We start from the raw sequence: 20,468 nt of genomic DNA, 5'->3' as shown, positions 1-20,468 counted from the left end.
TGTATTTTTCATATCTCTCTAACATTTTGTCAAATTGAGTTTTTACTGCTGAATAGTCCTAAGGAGGTCCCACTGATTCCTTCCACTCTTCTCCTGCCTCTGCCCATTTGGATTGTTAGCTGTGCAGTATAATAGTGTTAGTTTACTGTTAGTTTCTCTGTGCCTTTCATGTCGTCATCACAGAATTCCTGGAAGCAGAATCAGTTTCTTAAACATTTTAAGGTTTTGATGGATCTTGTCCATAACAATACATCCTACAGGACTTATCAGACACGATTTAGTTCATAAAAGTGGCACTTAGCTTAGATTGATAGAGTGAACTTTCATGCTCTGCTTAGAGATTAAACAAAAGCTGATTAATTATTTAGTGTTTACTTTTACTCCGGAGGCTGGGATCAAACCCAGAGCTTCATACTAAGCATGTATTCTTCACTGAGCTACACCCTAACTCTTATTTTAAAGTGCTGACTCTTATTTTTAAAGGCTGCATAGTTTCCGTTCCCATGGGCTAGGCGCCAGGTTCATGGGTGTTTGATATATTACTTTTAAAAAGCACACTGAACTAGTGATCTCTAAGGTCTTTTTACATTGCTGTGCTCTGTGACTTTCTGATTCCTAAGGTCTTTAAGAGTGTGGGTTGTTAGTGACAGCCATGAGCCTCTTGAACTGCACAGTCTGAATATTTAATGCATGGGCTGGAATAATGGCGACAATATGAAAGAAAGGCCACTATCTCAACAGGCTCAAGAAAGAAATATATGTTTTGTGAAACATGAACTCCGAAATTCCTAGGTTTGCACCTACTAGAAGAGATTATAGATCAGTTTGCTTGTTCCTCAATAGAGTCAGCATGTCCTAAATGGAAAAGTGATTTATTAAGCAATATTTTGGCTGCAGGTTCTTGGTTCTTTTCTTCTCCCCTCACAACAAATAATGAATTGAAATGGTTTTGTGTCTTTCTTCTTTTAAAAAAGTCCCTTCTCATCTTCATTGCTAGAAACCTAATCCCTCATTTGAGATAATTGGCAAGAATTTGTAATGTTGTTTCTAACAAATTGTTTTATTAGAAAAGTGTATTTTCATTTTTTTTCCCTTGTGATAATAAATACAGGGTCTTGGGAAGACTTTACAAACCATTGCCTTGCTTGGTTATCTGAAGCACTACAGAAACATTCCTGGACCTCACATGGTTTTAGTTCCAAAGTCTACTTTACATAACTGGATGAATGAATTTAAACGATGGGTTCCATCTCTCCGTGTTATTTGTTTCGTTGGAGACAAAGATGTGAGAGTAAGTGAGAAATTACTTTAAAAAAGATTGCCAAGAATATTATTTCTAGAAGGCAGTTGCATAACGTTCCTGTTAAAAACATTTAAGTCAGCTATGACTACTACTACTAAATGACAGTTCAGATGGACTGACTCCCCACCAGGCTCTGTCGTGCTAAGTCATTTACTTCCCACATTTATGAATTGTGTTTACTTTTCAGTATGTGCTGTTAGTCACCTTTTCATCTCTGCTACTTACGAGACAGAAATGTGGAAACTGGAACGGCCTAAGTGTTGCTATTTAAAGTTTTGGCCTTACACACTTGTCCACACATGGAAGTCTTCTGTGACTCCATTTTGTATTGATGCAAGGCCTGTAATATGCCTGTATATATTCTCAGATAATACTAGAAATTTGGATTTTGGCCACGGAGGAAGAAGTATTTAGATTAACCATTTGTCCAGTTAGTAGTCTATAATTATTTTAGGATTGTAGAATCAATCAAAAAGTAATAAATTATGCAAAACCACAAAAATAATTTGCTTAGAAAGAATATTATTGAAATTTATTTTTATTTTGCCTCCAGAGAACAGAGTTTAAAATAAAAGTTTATACTAGTTTACATATTTAGATAGATGAATTATCAAGAGATGCTCTCAGTGGAATAGTCCCATAATGAATTATGTAATTTTATCATTATCATGTTGCCTGAAGAAAAATTACTTAAATTTATTTAAATTTAACTTATAAATAATTTAAATATTGAAATACCGAGTTCATAAATTTAGAATCATAAGGTTGATTCCTCCTGAAGCCTAGTTTTCCATAGCAAATCAGTTACTTAAAATTCTGTTCTGGTCATTGCTACTATTTAATATAGTACTATTCACTTCTTGGAGATTGATGTTGATCTTGATATTTTAATCAAGATACTTAACCCTAAATCTGGTCAATAGTTTCATAAATTCTTTTTTTCCCACTCCTGTAAAAGTCCTCTAAAATTTTAATTGCCTTTTAAAGACAGTTTCTCAGCATATAACTGAGGTGGCTACAGAGGAAGTTTTCTGTCCACTTTGTTAGTCTAGGAAATCTTTTAATACATATTGAATACTTATAAATATTGTTGAATGAATCAGCAATGCATTTGGTGCATGTTTATGAATTATGGAGTAGAGACTTTGTAATAACCCATTTATTTTGTTTATGCACCACAACTCTGAAATTATAGTACCAAGTAGTTCCTTTTCACATAGACTTTTCTGCTTCCTTTAAAATTTTGTGGTTTTACTTTGGCCCATAATATCTGGAATGAAGTTCATACCAGTTAAAGATGTTTTCAGTCAAGCTGGCTACCATGTTGGCCACTGCCTGTGAAGATTTAAAAATAGTTGTAAATAACATCCCCATTTTTAACAGCTTCTTTTATTACAGAGACAATTCCCTTTATGAAGCCCCATCCATAGCTTTATAATAACATTAAGAACTTCACAAAAATATTAAGGAACTTCTGGGACTCCTTACCAAAATACATAATTATTCTCTACCGGGAAATGAAGGAATATATAAGATGTCTCCAAAGGCTGGAAATGTTACTATGTGTTAAATATTTTATGCTTGTTAGATGAGACTATATTAGTACTTGGGCCTTTGTGGCACTAAGGTGTTCAGCTATGTTGTCCTATGTTCTTTTGAGCCTCTCATGACATGAAGTGTTCTTCTGGTTCATGTAAGGTGAGATTTTGTTTTGTTGATAAGTGCATTCTCAACACAGTCAAACTATTGGCCACAAAGTGATCTTTGAGCCTTTTTGTGAGAGATTTTCCTATCTCTCAAATGGATTAGACAAAGTGGTCTATGATGTCCCATATAACTCTTAATATTCTCCAGACAGTTTCTTTCGGTAATTACCTCGTCAACATAATCTAATATACAAACTTTATTTTGCATTAGGCAGCTTTTATTCGTGATGAAATGATGCCAGGAGAGTGGGATGTTTGTGTGACTTCATATGAGATGGTAATTAAAGAAAAATCAGTGTTTAAAAAGTTTCACTGGAGATACTTAGTCATTGATGAAGCTCACAGAATAAAAAATGAAAAATCTAAGGTAAGTTCTCAGTCATGTTATCCAAGTAGGAGGCTTGTTTGTTCACTTTTCTGTTTTTAAAATAAAAAATAAGTAGCAGAAGATTGTGCCCTTTTCACAGAATGCAAATGACAATTAGTTTTTAAAGTGCTCATAAATGCTAAATTATTCAACACAGAATCAATAAAAGTTCAGCACTGGCTTTAATGCAAATTAGATATTTATTTGCAATCTCTCCTGTTGCAGCCTAACTCTGTCATGCTACATTATTTTAATACCACTGAGAATATTTTATGTACAAATATCTTGCATTGACTTATTTTTTTATTGAAGAGCTACTTACTTTATGTGTATGTATTCCTATTGATTAAAAAGGGAGTTTTCTGATTTATGTGAATTAGAGTCTGGTATTAATATTAAAAATTATAAATTATTTGTTGCCATTCAACTTCATCAACAGTAGGAAAAACTTCACTTGTAATGATGAACCTCTCTTTGGATCACTGGGCTACTTTGGGAGAAACAGGGAGAGAACTGGAGCAAACCCACCAGGTGGAGCATACAATTTCACATTGGAACTAATACTTGATAAAAGATCGCATGTTAAAGGATAACCACTTCATTAAGAACATTATGAAAATAGGATTTTTTTCTAAAATAACTGATTTTATGTTTTTGCCATGTTTTTCTGTGGTTTTAAAACTTGAAATCTTCATACACAATATCAAGGAAAATGAGTTCAATTCTGGTGCTAAATAATCGTGAAAGGCCTGAGTTGAGGCTTAGCTATGCATGTAGATGAGGATGGTTGGTGGGGAGAAGATGTTATATAAAGTGATAGCTTGGATCCAATGAAAGAAATTTGATTTTCTGAAACCCAAAATTAGAGAAACAAAAAATTTTTCACGATGTGGAAGGGATCTCAGATGCAAATATGATTTGTATTCTTTCAGGTGTGGACATGTCTAGGATATTAGTGTTTGGTTGTGCTTTGTTGTGGCAATGCCTACTAAAGTAGGACATTTTTCCTACTTCAAAAATTAATTTTAATAAAGTATATAACTGAATGTTGATCATTCCAAGAACCAGAACAATGCTTATATAACTTTTATTTTTATTTTAGCTTTCAGAGATTGTTCGTGAGTTCAAGTCAACTAATCGCTTACTTCTAACTGGGACACCTTTGCAGAATAACTTGCATGAGCTCTGGGCATTACTTAACTTTTTATTGCCGGATGTCTTCAATTCTGCAGATGTAAGTTTAGAACAAAGTATTTGTGTGAGGGGGAGAGGTGCTCAGGATTGAACCTAGGGTGCTTAGCTAATGCTTTACTATTAATCTCCAATCCCAGCTTGAAGCCAGACATCTTAATATATATTCCTAATGTTCAGAATCATCTATACTCTCTCTTCCTCCCTCCCTCCCTCCCTCCTTCCCTCCCTCCCTCCCTCTCTTCCTCCCTTCATGTTCCCCCTCTCCTTTATTGTTATTATTATTGTTTATATATGTGTGAATATGAATGTGTGGAGACAAGAGGAAAACTCGATCTAGTCAGTTCTCTCCTTGCATCTTTATGTGTGTTCTGGGGAATCAAACTCATGTTATTATGCTGACCCGAGGGCCATCTTGCTGGCCTGAGACATCTGTTTTTTTGTTTTTTTTTTTGTCTTTTTTTTTATTCGATATATTTTTTATTTACATTTCAAATGATTTGCCCTTTTCTAGCCCCCCACTCCCCGAAAGTCCCATAAGCCCCCTTCTCTCCCCCTGTCCTCCCACCCACCCCTTCCCACTTCCCCGTTCTGGTTTTGCCCTATACTTCTTCACTGAGTCTATCCAGAACAAGGGGCCACTCCTCCTTTCTTCTTGTACCTCATTTGATGTATGGATTATGTTTGGGGTATTCCAGTTTTCTAGGTTAATATCCACTTATTAGTGAGTGCATACCATGAGTCACCTTTTGAGTCTGGGTTACCTCACTTAGTATGATGTTTTAGTATAGAAAATAGGTTAAATTTTATACATTTTCCATTTGTGAGTCTTCATTTGCTTATTTTAGTTTTCTCAAGCACATTTTGGGAAATAGTATGTTTCTCTTCTTCTGATAATTCTTTCTGTCATTTTGTATATATTGCATTGTTACCACACAGATAAGAGAGACTCAGTTCACAGTGGTGTGTCCAATCTTTTCATTAACTTTGAGAGACTTATTATTTTTCTTCATTACTAGCACAATTTTGTGAGATCAGCAAATCAAATGGAATGATTTAGGGCTTTTAAGGTTTGATTTTTATATCATATTTTAACTAGATATAACATTATGTGATATAATGAAACCTAATATTTTCTAAGGTGACAGAAAATTTTGTCAATGGTTGCAGTATTTTCACCTATTATAAAAGTAAAACTTATGACTATCACAAAAGTATTTAAAACTACTTTTAAAGTGGATTATTTGTATACTGGTTGTATATGAGTGTATAGAATATAGAGTTTATTTAAAAATCTTGTACACTTACTGTAGAATTTTCACCCCTCCACAGGACTTTGATTCTTGGTTTGACACTAAAAATTGCCTTGGTGATCAAAAGCTTGTGGAAAGACTCCATGCAGTAAGTAGTAGTGATCAGAAACATGAATAATCAATTTAATGAATATAATTGAACAAGAAAACAAACATCCATAGAATCTGAAATTTTGGGCTTCCTGTTTGCCTCAGTCTCATTGCCTTTGTAATAACCCTATGTTGAACAAAGCCATCCTTGATCTCTCCAGAGTCTCGATAATACTGTGGTTCTTCCTTGTGCAGGCTCCTCACCCTACAGATTCTCCATATAGTATCAGTATTCTCCTTGTTTCTAAATAACCTTTCTCATCTACTGCTCATGCACTGTATGTGTAAACCTCTGTTGGTTCCATTTTTCACCCACTGTCTTCTCCATCATCTGTTAAGATGCCCTCATATTTATTGGTCAACATTTCTCATTCTTTAATAAATATTTACATCTTCTATTTCTTATGTAACATGGAAGTAGACCTTCAGTTCCCAGAGCCCTGCTTCAGTCTGAAACAATATTTTCTGTACTTGGATCACTTTTTTGCTCCTACTGTCTTTTTGCACCCTTGTTCTTCTGCTACACCTGCCCTGACAACTGCAAACTGGAATAATGTAATGCTAGTTCCCTGTATGAGTATAGAGATCTTTTTTGTACTGAGGCTGATCAATACTAAGACAATTCTACAACTGTCCACATGGGAACCACTATGATTTCATGTTCTCTAAGATAAGCTGGAATTTAATGGTATTGTTTCCTTCAGCATGATCTATAGTCATTTTTTTTTCTTCTAACAGCTGATTTAGGTACTGCCCAACCCTAAGACTTCTATGTCAGGTATCTTTTACTCGGTATGTAGCTCTATTCTCTTCTGAAGGTAGAAATTCCTTCATGTGGTCCTGTCTTCCAAAGCTTTGTACGTTGTGGTTAGTCAGTGGTCTGAATGGAAGCATTAATTTTTCTTTGCTCAGTGGCAAATTCTTCCCTGAAAGTCCGAATCCCATAATTCCTTGTTTCCTTATGGACTTTATCCCATCGCTCAGTCCTACAACTAACTACAGTTTTTACTCACCCCTCTATATTATCTATCTCATTTCCCTCAATACATAAGCATGCTCAAGTAGCTTCCCTGAGATCCTTGAGAAGAATTTTCTGAGTTACAACTTGGGCTCTGACATTAGCTTGTTTATTTAATTTTTTGCCATATTTAAGCATAGAACAATTTTGGAAAAACAGTTCTTCTGTTAACGATTCACTCAGCCCTGTGAGTACAACAACGCTTAAGACATGTTTACATTGAAGTTCCTTACAAAGTCCATGTGGCTTCCTGTCTAAGACGGGTTCTTTAGACTTAGAAACTATGCTTAAGATGAGGGTCTGTGGGGGAATGATTGAGGTAAACATAATCCCGTGGGAATCAGGATTTGGGCTGCCCCTTAGATAAAACAGAAGTCACACAGGCTGTTACAAACTACAAATGGTATCTCTCACGAGGATGCATTTTATGGCCTAGAAGTAATGCTCAATGTTTTAGAGGGAATGGGGCTGGGATAGTAAAACATAAACTCTGTAAGATATGGCCAGATCCTGGCTTATCAGACAGCAAAGGATTAACAGGTTGTAAACCATGTCCATTCCCAGCATTCCTTGAGGATGGTATGATAAACATCCTTTTTCTTTGAAGGATGCCTGTGAATTTAATTTTCCTATGTTCTTCAGTGCTTAACTGTATTGCACAAGTACTTTTTCCCCTATTGATAGATCAGTCCATCCATCCATCCATCCATCCATCCATCCATCCATCCCTCCATCCATCCATCCAACTACCTATTATCATCGCTTCCTCAATTTTGTGTCATTAACTGTGGTTTTTCTCTTTACAACAGCCAACCTTCCTGAAAGAGTAGTTTGCCTCTACGTTTTCACTACTTAACCTCTTATTTATTTGTAAACCCCACTAATCACTGATGGCTCTTCATTTCACATGAGTGAAAAATATTCTCATAGTTTTCAATGATTTTCCAGTTGCTAAATTCATGATATACAAGCAGTAGTATATGTGCTAATCATAATTAGAAACTATTTCTTGGTTTCTCTGGAGATCCACTGTCATGGTTTCTCCTACCTTAGCTTATATACTTCTAACTCAAGTTCACATCTCATAAGCATCTTGTAAATCTATTTAGTACCTCTCCTTTTTCTACATTTTAGCTTTCTGTCATTCTAGTTACCCATGATTAATCATAGCCCCAAAATATAGTAAATCATAGAACTAAAAACAATGATTAATCTCTTTGCATTAAATACCATCATTTTCCATACCAGTCATTAGCCTTAGTACAAAATACTTCCTGCTGTTGAAAGAAAATACATTTATATAATTTATATTTATATTGTATTATCATATATTTGTTCTATTTTATTATTATCATTTCTGTGCTGGATTTATAAATTAAACGTATCATAGATATATACTATGGAACATATTATATGCAGTATTGTACATATCTTGCTACTTTGAGCATCTTATATAGATCTTGGACTCTGTTTCCAATGGGAGCTAATCTTTAACTTTCTACTCCCTTCAGAGCATTTTCACCTCTAAGTCTTAAGACAGCTTGCTTAATAAACTTTTAGATAAATTTAAGATGCTCAAGCCAGAAGCCAACAGTCTTATTATTTCTTATAGAGCTCTAATAATAATAGCTACAGTTTATTGCATATCTACCATGAATAACCTATGTATGAATGACTACTAATTTCTCTAGCAGCCTTGATAATAGGTATTATTATTTTCAATGCAAAATATATTAAATATACTGAATGAAATATTTTTTTTAATTTATTGATATATTTATTTACATTTCAAATGATTTCCCCTTTTCTGGGCCCCCACTCCCTGAAAGTCCCATCAGTCCCCTTCCTTCCCCCTGTTTTCCCATAGATGAATGAAGAAGTAAATTTGAAAAAAAATTAAATTTTGAGTTTTTAAATCTGCTTCTGTTTATTAGTATAGTGACTTCAGTGAATTTACTGAAATTGAAATAATCATGTTTAGCTAGGTGTGGTGATACATACCTTTAATCCAATCACTCATGGATCTTTGAGTTTGAAGCTAGCCTGGTCTACAAAGTGAATTTCATGACAGCCAGGGCTACATAGAGAAACCCTTTCTCAAAAAAAAAACCAAAACAAAACAAACAAACAAACAAAAAAAAAACCAAAAAAAACCCCAAAAAACAAACAAAAAAAAAACAAACAAAAAAAACAACCAAAACCAAAACCAAAACCAAAACTAATCTAACCAACCACCCAACTAATTACCAACAAAAAACACAACAAAAAAAGAAATAATCATATTCAGAGCTGGAGAGGCATTTCAGCAGTTTAAGAGGGTTGTTGCTCCTGTTTAGAGAAGACTCAGGCTTGATTCTTGGATCCTGTATGATAGCTCACAACCATTCATAACTCTAGTTCTAGGGGAATATAACACTCTTCTGGCCTACAGGGGCACCAGGTACACATATGTTGCACAAACATACATGCAGGAAAAACTGTAATAAATAAATAAATAAACTGAAATAGTGAATAAGCTAAGTTAGAAAAATTTAAAAAGTAATAATTATATTTATTTCAATAATTTATTATAAGGATTAACTACTATAGTTATGGTGCAGCATAATGTTAATGGTGCAGCATGTGGTATATTGCTGGTAGGTACTCAAGGAGGAACCCAAAAATCTCTCTTTCAGGTATACACTAATAACCTTTTATCTCCATTAACTGTTTCTTTTTAAACAATGTTTAAACATTTTTTAACATTAAAGTTTTTTCCTCATTCATATATTGAATTATTTTAAATGACTGAATTTTAAGTTTATTTTGAGGGAATTTAAACTGAAACTCTCATATCATCTTTTTTTTCCATGTTATAAAACCTTGTATTAAGAGCATTAAGTAAAGCAAGACTTACTCTATGATTATTCAGTAGCCAATAGTTTTGTCTTAAGTTTTAGCATGTTTTCTCCTGTAAAGACAAGGGTGTTTATTCTTCCTCCCTCATTTCTAGAGGATCTGGGAATTGAACCTAGAATCTTGTGAATGATGAACATTCATTCTCTTCTGTGAGCCTCACCCCAGCCTCCATTTTCATTCTTTAAGAGGTCACGATTTGGTGGTTATTTACTGAGAAATTAGGAAGCTTTTGCTTTTGGTTATTGTTGGTGTTTGTTAGATTATGTCAGGATGAAAGTTTAAACTGTTAAAACTATAATATTAGTAAAGCATACCATTTGAAATCATAAGTGCTTTATATGTTTTTATAATAAGCATTGCTTTTTAGGTGTTAAAACCATTTTTGTTACGCCGTATAAAAACCGATGTAGAGAAGAGTCTGCCTCCTAAGAAGGAAATAAAGATCTACTTGGGACTGAGTAAAATGCAACGAGAATGGTGAGCAATTTTACATCTGGTAACATTTATATGTAAAAATTTATTAAAAATCACATTTGTTGATTGTTCAGCTATGATAATTTACTTAAATGGTAAGTTATATTGGTCAATTATTCTATTAGAAAATTAATGTGTTCCATTTAAAAAGGAAAATGAGATTGCTATTAGTTCAAATGTGAATATAGCTGAAACAAGTAAAAGTTGGCTGTAAACTTTCAGCAAGTATTGTAGCGAGTGGATAATTATCAGATGTAGGTGTATCAATTGTTAGCTGATGACAGTTTCTAGTATTGGAAATAGTATCGGGACAAGGTACATAAGCGACATAGAAGTAAGTTAACATACAAAAGAAAATGTTCAAACCTTTAATTCCTTGTCTTTTTAGATCATATTTTCTTCCAAATCAAAAAGATCTTTTTTGTTTTTGTTTTTGTGATTGAACCCAGGGCACTGTGCATATTAGGCATGGATTCTACCATTGACTGATACCTCTAGCACTTAATTCAAATCTGCCTTATCTACTTTATTCGTACTTGATAGGAATCCAAGCCATATTGCTAGTGGAACATTTCTTTATGGCATTGTGTTCTTAAAAATGATTAATTATAGTTTAACATTTTAGGTATACAAAAATTCTGATGAAAGATATTGATGTCTTAAACTCTTCTGGCAAGATGGACAAGATGCGACTCTTGAATATTCTGATGCAGCTCCGAAAGTGTTGCAATCATCCTTATCTGTTTGATGGAGCAGAGCCTGGTCCACCTTACACAACAGATGAGCACATTGTCAGCAATAGTGGTAAAATGGTAGCTCTGGATAAGCTTTTGGCAAGAATTAAAGAACAGGGTGAGTGAGGAAATTTTTTTTAGTTAGCATGGAATAAACTCGTGATAATGACTTGTATGTGAATAAAATGTCTTATATTCATTCATCCACTTGGGTGAGAAGACATTGTTGAGTACTTACTCTTTGTCTGGAATTCTCCTGCGGTCTAGGAATGCAAATATGACTACAACGATGGTTTTGCCTTGGAGAAGCTCACAGTATAGTGAGGAAGAAGAGTTTCAGTTCTTTGTGCAAAGTATACTTCATTGTGCTTTTGGGAAGTGGGAAGTGGGAATGTCTTCACAGTGAATATATTGGAATTGAAGACTGGAGATTGAAAGCAGGAGTGAGCCACTGATAATGGGATGGGTGTGCTTGTCTAGGGCTGTGAAACAGGGACCACAGCACAGGTGTTTATGGTGTGTAATGTAGTGGCATTTCGTGAATTTGGTAAAGATAGATCGTGCACCATTATGCACCAAATTATGGAAGGTCTTTAAAGCCATCCTTCAAAGACTTTTATTTTGGACATAGAGGAGTTAAAGAAGACTTGATGATAGGAAGCAACATTATCAGAATTGTATGTCAGAAGGATAATGCTGGAAGCACTGTGTAGGTAATCTACTGGGAATGAGAGAGTAAAACCAGAAGACAAGGTGAAGACAGTTGCAGTAATAATCCAGAGAGAGATTATATGGACCATTGTAGATCTTTGGGACAAAGACAGGGCAGAATCTAAGTCATGGTAGTGTGTGTGCACAAGATTTTTTTAAAAAATATTTGTTTACATCCCAAACGCTGCTCCTCTTCCAGGTCCCTCCCTTACCAAGTCCCTTCCCCTGATCCCCACTCCCCTTCTTCTCTGAGCACATGGGCTCCCCCCCCCCCCCCCCGGGTATCCTCCCATCCTGGCACATTGCATTTCTGCCAGATTAGGTGCATCTTCTCCCAGTGAGGCTAGACAGGGCAGCCATGAAGACTGAGCTACCTACCTGCTGCATATGTACTAGCTGGCCTCATTCCAGCCTGTGCATGTTCTACCAACATAGTTCAGATTCTGAGAGCTCCCAGGGGTTTGGGTTTGTTGACTTTGTTGGTCTTCCTGGGGAGTTTCCCTCTACTTCAGGGGCTTCGATCTTTCCCCCAACTCTTCCATAGGTGTCTACAGCCTCTGTCTAATATTTGGCTGTATATCTGTTTTAGTCAGCAGTTGGGTAAAGCCTCTCAGAGGACAGTTATGCTAGGGTTCTGTCTGCAAGCATAACGGAGTATCACTAATAATGTCAGGGGTTGGTGCTTGCCCATGGGATAGGGTTTGAGTAGGGCCAGATATTAGTTGGCCATTCCCTCAGCTTGTGCTCCATCACTGATTATTTTTTTTAGACAGGACAAATTTTGGGTCAAAAGTTTAGTGGGTGGGTTGGTGTCCCTATCCTTCTCCAGGGGTCCTATAGTAGGTAGCCTCTACAGGTTTCATGTCCCTAGTATTACTCATCTTGGCTATGGTCACTGGCATTGACTCTTGGGAGCCTCCCTCATCCCAGGTCTTTGGCCTTCCTAAAAATACTCCATTTTCTCTCACCCCAGTCAGCTGTAATTTCCATTCATTCCCCTGGACTTCTAAACCTCTTCCCATACCTAATCATGACCGCTCCCCCCATTCCCCAACCTCTACACTCTCCCACCCAGTTCCCTTCCTCTATTTCCCTCCTATGACCATTTTGTTTCTCCTAAATGTGATTCAAGCATCCTCACTTGGGTTTTCCTTCTTCTTTAGCTTCTTTGGATCTGTGGTGTATTGTGGGTATCCCGTACTTTTTGGCTAATGTCCACCTATATGTGGATACATTCCATGCATTTCTTTTTTGGGTCTGGGTTATATCACTCAGGATAATATTTTCTAGTTCCATCTAGTTCCATCCTGCAAAATTCATGATGTCTGCAAGATCTTTTTAAGACCTAAAGAAAACATTTTAGTTAAACAAATAGATAATTTTGTGTAACATTTTTTTGTTTTTTTTTGTGTGTGTTTGCATTGGCATGTTTATATGCCATATTATTTAGCTTGTTTATGATGCTTTATTTTCTTTTTGACTTTCAAGGTACATGAAATTATTTGCATATATTAACTGCACAAATTTAATGTGTTTCATTATGTATTTTTCATACTTTACACATGTTGTGTAACTATTTTCTGGTGAAATACTTTAGGATCAAGAGTTCTCATCTTTAGCCAGATGACTCGACTGCTAGACATTTTGGAGGATTATTGTATGTGGCGTGGTTATGAGTATTGTCGACTGGATGGACAAACCCCACATGAAGAAAGAGAGGTGAGGATAGGTCAAGAAAGTGAAGCAAGACTTCAAAACTCAGTGGCTTAGTTGCCCAATATGTTTCTTTACTGTTGTTTTAAACTTTGGTCTGCTCTACTGCACAGTGATACTGGCTTTCTCACTGCCACTATGATCTTTCTTCTATCTTCACCCTTCCACACTTAGTTTTAATTCCACCATTTTTTTCCAAACCATCTTAGACTCTTCAGAGAGATGCTTTTCTAAGAACACAATTTCTTTTTACCACTGCCCCATTGATTACTGTTTTTTGAAATGACACCCTGACTTTTGTTTCTTTTTCTTCTGAATTTGTTTCCCATGGTACACCCTGGCCATTGTGCAGTTTAATGGTGGTCATTTGGCTGATTTATGATCAACCAACTCTTGTACTGAAGGAACAGTCTCAGCTGTGGAGGGCTTTCATAAAAATGAAGTATGACAAAATAAGTATAGATACTTACGAGTTTGGGATTTTAGGATGGTAAAATGTTGATTTCTAAGCATGAATAAGTACATCTACCTAGCACCCAGTGTCTTCTTCATATTTGGAAATTCTTGTAAGTCTTTAGGTTATCCATTACAAAAGTCTTGACTGAAAGGCATTTTAAATCACTTAAATAACTTTGTGGATGGCTTTGCTATTTCTTTCTCTCTTTTCTATGATCCTTTCTCTCTGTCTCTGTCTCTGTCTCTCTCTCTCTCTGGTCAATACTCATGTTCTGGGCAAATGAACAAGACTTTATGGTATAGTGAATACCCAGATGTTGGTTTGAAGACCTGATTTTTAGCACTAACACCACCACTTTCTAGTAGCCATTTAATTCTATAAGCCTCACTGTCTTTGATAGTATCATAAAGATAAAATTGATGGGCTGGAGAGATGGCTCAGCGGTTAAGAGCACTGACTGCTCTTCTGAAGGTCCTGAGTTCAAATCCCAGCAACCACATGGTGGCTCACAATCATCCATAATGAGATCTGATCTCCCCTCTTCTAGAGTGTCTGAAGACAGCTACAGTGTATTTATTTATAATAATAAATAAATCTTTGGGCCGGAGCGAGCAGGGACTGAGTGAGCAAGGTTAACTGGAGGGAGCAGGGAGGACCAGAGTAAGCAAAGGTCCTACATTCAATTCCCAGCAACCACATGAAGGCTCACAACCATCTGTACAGCTACACTGTACTCATATACATAAAATAAATAATAAATCTTTAAGAAAGGTAAATTGATACGAATGCTTCTTCCTGATGACATTGTGAAGATTGGTGGATATAATAGGTACAGTTTAGAACCATGCAGTGCACTATATTCTGTGTGATAGGAAATCGCACACAGGTCTTTCTGTTTGTTTCAGGACACCTTCTCAGGCCACAGGAATCTCAGTTCATGTCCCTCAACCTCCACAGTTCCTTCCACTGACAAGATTTTCTGTCTCTTATGAACACCCTTATTGAAGCCTGGCTATCACATACTGCAGCTTTGCCAATAGCACACCTACTTTTATGTTGAGGCTTTTCTGCTACCTATTAAAAGGAAACAGTTATGGTAACTTTTGCACATCAACGAATGCTTGAAAACTTCACTTATTTCCCACCTTATAATTCGAAGTTGTCTGAGACAGTTACTTGAAACTTTTGGTGACTAGTCCTGAGATCTTTAGTACTGTTCAAGATGAATGCTCTTTCTTCCTAGAATGAAGAGGACACCAAGGAAGTATTTAGTAGGTATTATCTGGCCTCAAAATGCCAGTTATCACTTCTGACCTATTTCCCTGTTCTTTACCTAGCTATATGGAAATTCTTGTTTTTTTTTTTGTTTTGTTTTGTTTTTTTCTGCTGTGTTCCTTTTTGCTTTCTTTCATTATTAATTATTTATTTTAATTATTTATATCCCAAATGTTGCTCCCTATTCCCCCTCACAGAGTTCTTGTCCCCTCCTCTTCGGCTCTTGTTCTTTTAAAATCTTCAACGATTATTCTTTGTTCAAAGATTTTGAATTACAGGCATCACATTTGAGTACAGATATGTCAGACCTATTCTCTCTTTCCTCTGGGAGATGTCTTGTTTATATTGCTATTCATATAATCTTTCCATGTCTTTTTTACATTTGATTCTTTACTCTGTGTATCGGCAGTGGTGATTTTCCCCCCTCAATAGTTCTGACATTTGCCCTTTCCCTATGGGTAAACTCTGCTAGTTAGGCCTCTGATCATCCTTGGGCTTAATTGGTTTCACTTTTATAGGGAAAGGACTTATTTTAGCAAGAAGCTACTATAAGCTAGGCACCTGATGGTTCCCAATGATTCTTCCAATAATCTGGGTTAAGGTACTGATAAATTTGTGCCACATTAAATTATGTCTCAGAGGAGTTAAAGGCTTGTGTTTCAAATGTGTATACATGGCTGAGTTGTGCTTCACTTCCAGGTTTTCTGCAATTTTCTTTACACTAGGGTGCCTGTTACCGAACCTTTTTGTGTTCTGTGCTCCATGGTTTCATGCTCTACTGACTGTAGTAATGCTAGGCACCAACTCTCATTAGAACTTAGACCATCTTTTTCTATTGCATTAAAAAAATAACTGTGCATTTTCTGACTATATAATTAAGATATGAGTACTGAGAGAGATTTACAAAATTAGTTATGTCTGGGAAATCTTTATGAGAAATAATTGTAAGAAGTTGGTACCATACTATATATGTGCTATAAAGTTCAGTATATTAGTACTTTTTTTTATTCTTAAACCATCATTTTATTTATCGTTCAAAATGACAGAGCCAGGAGAGAAATACACACAGTAACAATTTTTTTTAGTCATATGAAAGATAGAAAATAAATTCTAATTATTTTCAAAAATATAAATGTTTTATATGTATATATACATATATGTACAAATTTAGAAACATATCTATTATTTTTCTTTTTATTATTTTTGTTAGATACATTCTTTATCTACATTTCAAATGATTTCCCTTTTCCTGGTCCGCTCCCCCCTCCTGCCGAAAGTCCCATAAGCCATCTCCCTTTCCCCGGTTCCCCAATCAACCCCCTCCGACTTCCCTGTCCTGGTATTCCCCTACACTGCTGCACTGAGCCTTTCCAGGACCAGGGGCCTCTCTTCCCTTTGATGTCCAACAAGGCCATCCTCTGCTACATGTGCGTTTGGAGCTATGGGTTCCTCCATGTGTACTCTCTGGTTGATGGTTTTGTCCCTGGGAGCTCTGGGAGTACTGGGTGGCTCATATTGTACCCACAGAAGGAAATACAGAGACAAAGTGTGGAGCAGAGTCTGAGGGAAAGACCATCCAGAGACTACCTCACCTAGTGATCCATCCCATATACAGTTACAAAACCCAGACAATATTATCGATACTCACAAGTACTTGCTGACCAGAGCCAGATATAGCTGTCACCTGGGAGGCTCTGCAGAGGGGGACACTCTCAACCAGCTATTGAACTGAACACAGGGTCCCCAATGCAGGAGCTAGAGAAAGGACCAAAGGAGCTGAAGGGGTTTGCAGTGCTAGTACTTTTAATCAGGGTTATATTGTGCTTTATCACTATAGTTTTAGGAAAATACTTAACCTTAATGATGTACTGTACATATGTCCCTTTATTTTTTAAATTTATATACTTATTTTATGTATATGAGTACACTGTAGCTGTCAACAGACACCGCAGAAGAGGACATTGGATCCCATTACAGATGGTTGTGAGCCACCATGTGGTTGCTGAGAATTGAAATCAGGATCTCTGGAAGAGCAGACAGTGCTCTTAATTGCTGATGCATCTCTCCAGCCCCAATATATCCCTTTATTGCTAATGATTTAGGTTGTTTCCAATTTTTCACTGCTGTAAATAATGCTACAGTAAAAGTCATTATACATAAATCTTGTGCACATCTCTATTTTTTCCTTAGGATAAGTTCCTGGAAGTGGAATTACTGGGTCAAAGGGTATGAACAGTATTAAGGTTCTCGGTGTATGTTGTCAAATTGCTTTCTAGAAAGGTTGTACTAATGCGCACTCCCAGAAGCAGCATCCCTCTGCGCCCGCATCAGCTTTGAGTATTATTATTTTGATTTATCCTTAAAATGTCATTATATTGTTTGTTTGCATCTATTTGATTACTAGTGAGAAACTAACATTTTCTTGTAGTTTTTGTATATTTGTATTTATTTTGTGAGTAGAAGTCCTTCTACTTTCAGGCTCATTGTTTTACTGGAGATAGCATTTTCCTAATTAATCTCTATGAGAACTTTGTATAGAAGGTATTACCAACATATTAATTTTAAAGATTATTTACTAAATATTCCTGGACATGTCATTCTGATTTTCTTGCTTATTTTCCCTTTGTCATTGTATGGATAGAGATCATTTTACTTTCATTTGAATTTCTCAACTTTTCTCTTTTGATTGATCCTAGCCACATCATGTTTATCAGTCATCAGAATGATACTGACAAAACAAAAACAAAAACAAAAACAAACAAACAAAAAAGAATGATACTGACATATCTGACATGTTGCCTAATTATTTATTTCAGCTTTTAATTAATTAGAATAGTTTGACTATTATTTTCAAAGAATGCAAATGAATGATTTGCTTAGTTAAATTTATTTGTATTATTGTTCTATGTTTGTCTCCATTGGTTAACATTTGTAAATTTCATTTATAAAGACATATTTTCTCCAGAAACATACACAGTGCAGTGTATAGAGAAACAGCTTGGAAGATGGAAGAATATTATAAAGTATTAGGTTATGAAGAATATTATAAGCAAAGTATGAAAGTATTTTCTGTGAACATGCTAACTTTTCTCTTAAAATTTGGAATGTAATTCAGTTTTTCTCTTTTTATATTTCTTTGTTAATTACAAAAGGAAGCGATAGAGGCCTTCAATGCTCCAAATAGCAGCAAATTCATCTTTATGCTGAGTACTAGGGCTGGAGGACTTGGAATTAACTTGGCAAGTGCTGATGTTGTTATCCTATATGATTCAGACTGGAATCCACAAGTTGATTTACAAGCTATGGTTAGTAACATTTAATGATACCAGGAAATCATTGAACCACAGAATGCTATTGTTTACATAGAACAAATGTAATGCATAATTACAGGGTAAAAGTTTTGGAGTCATTTTTGTAGAGGTTATATAGAATTAAAGTTGCTGAGTTAATTCTGAAAGCAAATAAAAGAAATGAAAGCTAACAGATATGCTTCAAATAAAAGTGTAAAACTTACATATCTATCTATATCTAATCGATATCATCTATATCTATAATCTATATCTAATCTATATCCATATATGTCGACTTTTTCCTATTCTTGAGTATTGAGGAGGCTTTCTGAGTTTATTTTAATGAGGATTAAAAATTAATCTCATTGTTTTGCTTAACAAGTACTTATTTAGGTTAAGCATAATGGCTTTTAATCCCAGCACTCAGAAGCAGAGGCAGGGGGATCTCTATGATTTTGAGGTCAACCAGGTCTAAATAATGAGTTCCAGGCCAGCTGGAACTGCAGAAGATGTTAGATTTTAACGCTTGTAATAGAATAATTGGGATGAATAGGTAAAAATGTAAAAAAGGAAAGTGTGCTGTTTTTGTGTACGTGTATGCTGTATATATTTGTGTGGGTGTGTATTCCTGAGAGAGCATATGTGGAAGCCTGAGATTGACATGAGGATGTGTTCCCCAATTTCATCTCTTATGTTTCATAAGACAGTAAGACAGATTCTCTTACTGAACCTGGAGTTTGCCCACTTTGGTTTGACCTCTAAGTCTCAGGTTCAGTTCTAGAGTTGTAAATGCGCACCACTATATCTGGCTTTTAAACACACACATACACAACTTAATGGCTCAGTGGGTAAAGTGATTACTGTTTAAGTATAAGGACCTAAGTTGGGATCTCATTGAGTTGTGTGTGAGTGTGTGTGTGTTTTAAAAGAATGTTTTATCTTACCTTTTATCATCACAATTTGGCTACTCAGAGATTACTGGTTGGAGTTTAGTTTTAGCTATTTGTAGAGTATTGAATCCTCTTTGAAAGTGCCTTATTGAAACACTTGGTTATTGGATTGGATTGTTTTTACATTTACAACAGGGACTGTTTTCAAGCCTGTTTCTTCTCCCCACCTCCTCTCTGTTCTCATTTGCTCTGTTGGTTTCTGCATTTTAAACACACTCTCCACATGCTTATATTTTGCCAGAAGTTGCCACCTGCCACCTTTGCTAATTATAAACCAGAGGAGCAATTCTAGAATCTTAAAATTATGAAGATCTCATTAATATTTATGAGCATTTACTATGTATCCTAGAATTGCCTTGGTAAGCAGAAAGAACTACTTGATGATGAGATAAAGCAGACTTTTGTTAACATAGCAGCTCTTGCTAACTGCTTTGTTCCTTTAAAACCTCCTTGCCTGTCCTGGAGATGTTTGCATTTAGTGAGTTAACGTTACCTGGTAACTAAATGCAGAAGCCTTAGCTGCTGTTTGTCCTCATCTTAAAGAGGATTTGCCTTATGACATTCTGGAAATTTCCCAGTAGCAGCACAGCACACTTAGAGATTTCTTTGTTCCCAAAAATCTTTGGAAATCCTTAACATTCATCCTCCTCCTTTCAAAAGTGACAGGTTTAGATAGATTGAAGTCTGAATTTTATTTTCAGATATTTATAGCATTGTAGTTATATGTCTAAGTCTTGTCTACAGTCTCTAGCATCTTACAGTTGGATTCTTTTCTGATAGGATCGGGCACATCGCATTGGTCAGAAGAAGCCAGTACGAGTCTTCCGTCTCATTACAGACAACACAGTGGAAGAGAGGATTGTAGAGAGAGCTGAGATAAAACTGAGACTTGATTCAATTGTTATACAGCAAGGTATTTCTATGTAGAAACTTCATTAATTTGAGGAGGTGCAAAACACATTTAGTTTCCTTCAAAAG

The 20,468-nt window shown here is 35.7% G+C and overlaps 1 protein-coding gene across 1 annotated transcript in view; it reads left to right on the top strand.

Moving 5' to 3' along the window:
- The window catches only part of Smarca1 (SWI/SNF related, matrix associated, actin dependent regulator of chromatin, subfamily a, member 1), a 76,145-nt gene that overhangs the window by 12,463 nt on the left and 43,214 nt on the right, over positions 1–20,468 (top strand). The window contains exons 6-14 of the mRNA XM_052171559.1: positions 1,112–1,291; positions 3,221–3,376; positions 4,479–4,610; positions 5,900–5,968; positions 10,254–10,363; positions 10,986–11,212; positions 13,403–13,524; positions 18,403–18,555; positions 20,271–20,403. Of these exons, the coding sequence (XP_052027519.1) occupies positions 1,112–1,291; positions 3,221–3,376; positions 4,479–4,610; positions 5,900–5,968; positions 10,254–10,363; positions 10,986–11,212; positions 13,403–13,524; positions 18,403–18,555; positions 20,271–20,403 (1,282 nt within the window). The remainder of the gene's footprint in view (positions 1–1,111; positions 1,292–3,220; positions 3,377–4,478; positions 4,611–5,899; positions 5,969–10,253; positions 10,364–10,985; positions 11,213–13,402; positions 13,525–18,402; positions 18,556–20,270; positions 20,404–20,468) is intronic.

This window comes from Apodemus sylvaticus, chromosome X, assembly GCF_947179515.1.
Source record: "Apodemus sylvaticus chromosome X, mApoSyl1.1, whole genome shotgun sequence".
NCBI lineage: Eukaryota > Metazoa > Chordata > Mammalia > Rodentia > Muridae > Apodemus > Apodemus sylvaticus.
Note: the sequence above shows the minus strand (reverse complement) of the source record. Positions and strands in the feature narration are given on the sequence as shown.